Below are 7,500 nucleotides of genomic sequence, written 5' to 3'. Positions count from 1 at the left end.
ATAATAATAATAATAATTATTATTATTATTATTATAATGATTACAAGAAAAGGTTGGAGAAGAGGAAGAATAAGAATAAGAGAATAAGATTAAGAATAAGAAAATGAAGAAGCAGAATACAGGAAGAATAAAGAACGGGAGTAAGGACACGAAGATAAAAAAGGGGGAATAGCAGAGAATAAAGAAAATCAACTAGAAAAAAGGAACATGCAAAGGGAAAGAGAGAGGAGACAGAACACAAGATGATTAGAAGACAGAGCGATCAGAAGGAAGAAGAAAGGAAGAAGATAGGAAGACAAATGGGTGGTGAAGAGAGGGTGAAAACATCGCAAAAAGGAAGGACGGAGAGAAGAGAGAAGAAAACGGAAAAGAGGAAGAACAAGGAAGGGGAGGGAGAAGGCGGAAAGGAAAGGGAGAAGGAGAAACGTGAGGAAGGGGAAGGTAAGGTGAAGAAGGAAGGAAGAAGGAGAGGGGAAGGAGAAGAGGAAAGGGCTATCTCCCCATCCGCCTATCCATCCACCTACAACCCATCCGTCCATCCATCCACCTACAATCTATCTCCCCAACCGCCTATCCATCCACCTACAACCCATCCGTCCATCCATCCACCTACAATCTCTCCCCATCCGTCAATCCATCCACCTACAATCTCTCCCCATCCGTCAATCCATCCACCTACAACCCATCCGTCCATCCATCCACCTACAACCCATCCGTCCATCCATCCACCTACAACCCATCCGTCCATCTACCTATCCGTCCACCCATCCACCTACAATCTATCTCCCCATCCGTTCATCCATCCACCTACAATCTCTCCCCATCCGTCAATCCATCCACCTACAATCTCTCCCCATCCGTCAATCCATCCACCTACAATCTCTCCCCATCCGTCAATCCATCCACCTACAATCTCTCCCCATCCGTCAATCCATCCACCTACAATCTCTCCCCATCCGTCAATCCATCCACCTACAATCTCTCCCCATCCGTCAATCCATCCACCTACAACCCATCCGTCCATCCATCCACCTACAACCCATCCGTCCATCCATCCACCTACAATCTCTCCCCATCCGTCAATCCATCCACCTACAACCCATCCGTCCATCCATCCACCTACAATCTATCTCCCCATCCGTTCATCCATCCACCTACAATCTCTCCCCATCCGTCAATCCATCCACCTACAACCCATCCGTCCATCCATCCACCTACAACCCATCCGTCCATCCATCCACCTACAATCTCTCCCCATCCGTCAATCCATCCACCTACAACCCATCCGTCCATCCATCCACCTACAATCTCTCCCCATCCGTCAATCCATCCACCTACAACCCATCCGTCCATCCATCCACCTACAACCCATCCGTCCATCCATCCACCTACAACCCATCCGTCCATCCATCCACCTACAACCCATCCGTCCATCCATCCACCTACAATCTCTCCCCATCCGTCAATCCATCCACCTACAACCCATCCGTCCATCCATCCACCTACAATCTCTCCCCATCCGTCAATCCATCCACCTACAATCTCTCCCCATCCGTCAATCCATCCACCTACAATCTCTCCCCATCCGTCAATCCATCCACCTACAACCCATCCGTCCATCCATCCACCTACAACCCATCCGTCCATCCATCCACCTACAACCCATCCGTCCATCCATCCACCTACAACCCATCCGTCCATCCATCCACCTACAACCCATCCGTCCATCCATCCACCTACAACCCATCCGTCCATCCATCCACCTACAACCCATCCGTCCATCCATCCACCTACAACCCATCCGTCCATCCATCCACCTACAACCCATCCGTCCATCCATCCACCTACAACCCATCCGTCCATCCATCCACCTACAACCCATCCGTCCATCCATCCACCTACAACCCATCCGTCCATCCATCCACCTACAACCCATCCGTCCATCCATCCACCTACAACCCATCCGTCCATCCATCCACCTACAACCCATCCGTCCATCCATCCACCTACAACCCATCCGTCCATCCATCCACCTACAACCCATCCGTCCATCCATCCACCTACAACCCATCCGTCCATCCATCCACCTACAACCCATCCGTCCATCCATCCACCTACAATCTCTCCCCATCCGTCAATCCATCCACCTACAACCCATCCGTCCATCCATCCACCTACAACCCATCCGTCCATCCATCCACCTACAACCCATCCGTCCATCCATCCACCTACAACCCATCCGTCCATCCATCCACCTACAATCTCTCCCCATCCGTCAATCCATCCACCTACAATCTCTCCCCATCCGTCAATCCATCCACCTACAACCCATCCGTCCATCCATCCACCTACAATCTCTCCCCATCCGTCAATCCATCCCCCTACACAATCTCTCCCCAACCGCCTATCCATCCACCTACAACCCATCCGTCCATCCATCCACCTACAATCTCTCCCCATCCGTCAATCCATCCACCTACAATCTCTCCCCATCCGTCAATCCATCCACCTACAATCTATCTCCCCATCCGTCAATCCATCCACCTACAATCTCTCCCCATCCGTCAATCCATCCACCTACAATCTCTCCCCATCCGTCAATCCATCCACCTACAACCCATCCGTCCATCCATCCACCTACAACCCATCCGTCCATCCATCCACCTACAACCCATCCGTCCATCCATCCACCTACAACCCATCCGTCCATCCATCCACCTACAACCCATCCGTCCATCCATCCACCTACAACCCATCCGTCCATCCATCCACCTACAACCCATCCGTCCATCCATCCACCTACAACCCATCCGTCCATCCATCCACCTACAACCCATCCGTCCATCCATCCACCTACAATCTCTCCCCATCCGTCAATCCATCCACCTACAACCCATCCGTCCATCCATCCACCTACAACCCATCCGTCCATCCATCCACCTACAACCCATCCGTCCATCCATCCACCTACAATCTCTCCCCATCCGTCAATCCATCCACCTACAACCCATCCGTCCATCCATCCACCTACAACCCATCCGTCCATCCATCCACCTACAACCCATCCGTCCATCCATCCACCTACAACCCATCCGTCCATCCATCCACCTACAACCCATCCGTCCATCCATCCACCTACAATCTCTCCCCATCCGTCAATCCATCCACCTACAACCCATCCGTCCATCCATCCACCTACAACCCATCCGTCCATCCATCCACCTACAACCCATCCGTCCATCCATCCACCTACAATCTCTCCCCATCCGTCAATCCATCCACCTACAATCTCTCCCCATCCGTCAATCCATCCACCTACAACCCATCCGTCCATCCATCCACCTACAACCCATCCGTCCATCCATCCACCTACAATCTCTCCCCATCCGTCAATCCATCCACCTACAACCCATCCGTCCATCCATCCACCTACAACCCATCCGTCCATCCATCCACCTACAATCTCTCCCCATCCGTCAATCCATCCACCTACAATCTATCTCCCCATCCGTCAATCCATCCACCTACAATCTCTCCCCATCCGTCAATCCATCCACCTACAACCCATCCGTCCATCCATCCACCTACAACCCATCCGTCCATCCATCCACCTACAACCCATCCGTCCATCCATCCACCTACAATCTATCTCCCCATCCGTCAATCCATCCACCTACAACCCATCCGTCCATCCATCCACCTACAATCTCTCCCCATCCGTCAATCCATCCACCTACAATCTCTCCCCATCCGTCAATCCATCCACCTACAACCCATCCGTCCATCCATCCACCTACAACCCATCCGTCCATCCATCCACCTACAACCCATCCGTCCATCCATCCACCTACAATCTCTCCCCATCCGTCAATCCATCCACCTACAACCCATCCGTCCATCCATCCACCTACAACCCATCCGTCCATCCATCCACCTACAACCCATCCGTCCATCCATCCACCTACAACCCATCCGTCCATCCATCCACCTACAACCCATCCGTCCATCCATCCACCTACTACCCATCCGCCCACCCATCCACCTACACCCTCTCCCCACCCGTCAATCCATCCACCTACAATCTCTCCCCATCCGTCAATCCATCCACCTACAATCTCTCCCCATCCGTCAATCCATCCACCTACAACCCATCCGTCCATCCATCCACCTACAACCCATCCGTCCATCCATCCACCTACAATCTCTCCCACCAGATAGAAATGCAACATGAAATGTAAATAATGATAAAAGATCTAAATAAAAAAAAAAAAAAAAAAAAAAAAAAAAAGCGTTAATGTATCCACGTATCAAAGGGAGATACTTTTCATTCTACAGAGGCCGAGACACTGATTTCGTATTGACGTCGAAAAGCACATGTATACACGACGTCGATGCGTACCATACATGTTTAACTTTGCGTCAGTGCGTCTGTATGCGTCCGTTCCCTTGCGATCGATCATGCATGCAACGTCATCGATGCATTTTGAGGAGACACTTCCTCTCGAATGCATGATAAAATGCATCATGCAGACAGATCATGAAAAGTACATATGATCAACGTCCATAGATCTGTTCTTAAGGCGTGTACTGCCTCGAGTTTCGTTGCCGAATAAGTGTGCAATCTGATATGTCGTTGTATCTGAGACATGTATTAATAACTAGTGTGCGGTGATATTCGCTTGGAACACTGCGCATTTGCCAAGATAATGTTAATGTTAGTGTTGGTTTCGCTTACGATAAACATATTACGATTTATTTGAAACTCTGATGGCATAACAGGAGGGTGAATAAGAAGAAGACGAAGAAAAAGAAGAATGAAGGCTAAGAAAAATAAACAGGTGGTGATGATAAAAGATGAGTGATAATAAAATGAAAAAAAATTATATATATATAAATTGAAAAAAAAAATAAAAAGAAAACTGACATTAAGTTTCGACACCACGACGTGAAAGCAAAGAACAGCATAGAAGTTTGTATGTGGGGGGGGGGGGGGGTATAATCACATAGGCTAACCTAAGGCATTCATCGAAAGTGTTAGAACAGATAAAAACAACACAATAGATAACAAGATTCTTTGTAGATAAGACGCCGCAAACACACACACACAGACACACACACACACACACACACACACACACACACACAAACACACACACACACACACACAACTAACGAAAGGTGACATCCATAGCCCTCTTATCTGGACAAGGCATAATTCCTGACGATAAGAGTTTACAAAGTCAAGATAACAATCGTATACGAACCCAATCACCTGTCATTCTTGATAACGACAATTCATGCGAGCCGCACTTCAGGTTACGTGTAAATACATGCACCGTACGCCGACCAGCCTTGTTTTGAAAAGAGAGTGTAAACAACAGTACATTCCCACACTGGGGTTTGTATGTGAGAGTAGGAGTGGGAGTGTGGGAGTAAATAATTGGAAGAGAGTGTGTGAGGAAGTAAATAAATGAGACAAAGTGAGCGAGAGAGAGAGAGAGAGGGGGAGAGGGAGAGGGAGAGGGAGAGAGAGAGAGAGAGAGAGAGAGAGAGAGAAGAGAGAGAGAGAGAGAGAGAGAAAAAGAGAAAGGGGGGGGGGGGAGGGAGAGAGGTCTCGGGAGGAGAGCGGTCTCGCAGCGCGCGTTGGGCTCTCTAGCGCGCGCGCCGTGCGGAGAGAGAGGAGGTAGAGGGAAGAGGAGAGAGAGGGAAGAGAGAGCGAGAGAGAGAGAGAGAGAGAGAGAGAGAGAGAGAGAAGAGAAGAGAGAGAGAGTGATGAGAAAAAGAAGAGAGAGGGGATAGATCTCTCGCGCGTTCTCTCTCCTCGCCTCTCTCTCTCGCTGCTCTCACTCGCTCGCTCGCTCCGCGCTCGCGCTCTCTCTCCTCTATCTCTCTTTTTTGACTTTGACAAGTTTATTGAGACAAGTGGTTACTTACATCTCAAAAGGATGAGGTAACATAGGTTATCCTCACCATATTCTTAGTCCCTCTTTGAGCTCACATATATTTTCGGCGAGAGAGAATGAAAACAAACAAACAAAAAACAAGAGAAAACTATGAAAATCCCAAATCCTCATAATCTTTTGCCAACGCTCTCCCAGACTGAAAGTAAAGTGCAACATAGCAATACGTTGCACTGCCTAAGCACTAGCAAGAGACCAGAAACAACAAGCGGCAAATTTGCACCTCTTAGGTTTTTTTTTCGTGTTTGCTGACATTCGAAAGAAAATATCGTTGGCACGTATTGCCACATGTTGCTTGCATCTATTTTTTTCATTATGGAATCTCATTTATCGCTGACAAAAAGAATGTCAATGGTAGGCCTACGATTCTTTCGTAAATCATAATAATAAAATATGTCTGTCTGTCTGTTGGTCTGTTTCGGCCTCTCTCTCTCTTTCCCATTCCTTCTCTCCCATACACCCTCACTCCATCTGTAAGTATACCTGTGTGCTCCCAAGAGTATATATTCAACTTTACATCTCTGCTTTGCTCAAGAAGCCAAGGATAAGAGGAGAGCCAAAGGCACTGCTCTCCTAAGCAATCTAATCTCTGATTTATTGAAGGCAAAACGAGCAGCCATAATTGCGGGCCACGCAATCAATCTGCTTTTGATTGTCGTCTGATCAATGTGATGGCGTGTTTGGTTGACCTCTGCCGTGCATGTAAGCGGGAGCAGACACCTATAAATCTGTCTCTATCTTTCCTCTCCTCTTCTCCCTCTCCCCCCTATCCCTATCTCTCTCTCTCTCTCTCTCTCTCTCTCTCTCTCTCTCTCTCTCTCTCTCTCTCTCTCTCTCTCTCTCTCTCTCTCTCTCACACACACACACACACACACACACACACACCCTTCGGTCTAAAGGGGAGGGGATCGGAAATGATTGCTACTTACAAAAGCGTTGTAATCACACAGGCTACAGCAACCCGCGGCCACACCTCCGCCGCGCGTAACAATCAGCGAGAGCAAAATCAAAGCAGAAGCACAAATTAGAGAGAAAAATGGAACAAAAGCCAATCGAAACTGGAAAGGAAAAAAAAAAAAATCCGTTGAAGAAATGTCTTACGTGACCGTCTCCTCCTGAAGATGGAGTGACGTTACAAATGACTGAGTTTTGAGGCAATTTTTTTATTTAATGGCGTGGCTGTTGCCTACTATCGCTACTCTGTTCCACTTCACTCCACTTCATTCCACTCCGGAGACACGCCGAGACTCCTCGAGCATCATTTCCCGACGGTAAAGGCTAGACGACCCATGCGTCCCAGCAATGCATTAGACAGCTTCCAGAACAAGCTATGCACTAACGCTGAATCCGCGTCTCTGAATGACGTGAGGTGAAGGGAAAACAACTTATTTCTCCTGAAACTGATTAAAAAAACATACGAAAATAAAAACTCGGGGAATAAATGGGACGAATTTTTCTTGGCGTGTTGGACTCACCTCTTTCCTCAATGACAGCGTGCGCCTCCTGCAGGACCATCACCGTCACCAGCAGCGTCGCCAAG

The 7,500-nt window shown here is 48.5% G+C and overlaps 1 protein-coding gene across 2 annotated transcripts in view; it reads right to left on the bottom strand.

Annotated features, from left to right (window-relative positions):
* The window catches only part of Egfr (epidermal growth factor receptor), a 354,253-nt gene that overhangs the window by 346,159 nt on the left and 594 nt on the right, over positions 1-7,500 (bottom strand). For both annotated transcript variants that reach the window (XM_043034063.2, XM_043034071.2), the window contains exon 1: positions 7,436-7,500. This exon is cut by the window's right edge and continues 594 nt beyond it. In XM_043034063.2, the coding sequence (XP_042889997.2) occupies positions 7,436-7,500 (65 nt within the window). The remainder of the gene's footprint in view (positions 1-7,435) is intronic.

Source organism: Penaeus japonicus, unplaced genomic scaffold, assembly GCF_977035675.1.
Source record: "Penaeus japonicus unplaced genomic scaffold, GWHDUDI00000001_assembly GWHDUDI00000021, whole genome shotgun sequence".
Lineage (NCBI taxonomy): Eukaryota > Metazoa > Arthropoda > Malacostraca > Decapoda > Penaeidae > Penaeus > Penaeus japonicus.
This window is presented reverse-complemented; position numbering and strand designations above follow the sequence as displayed.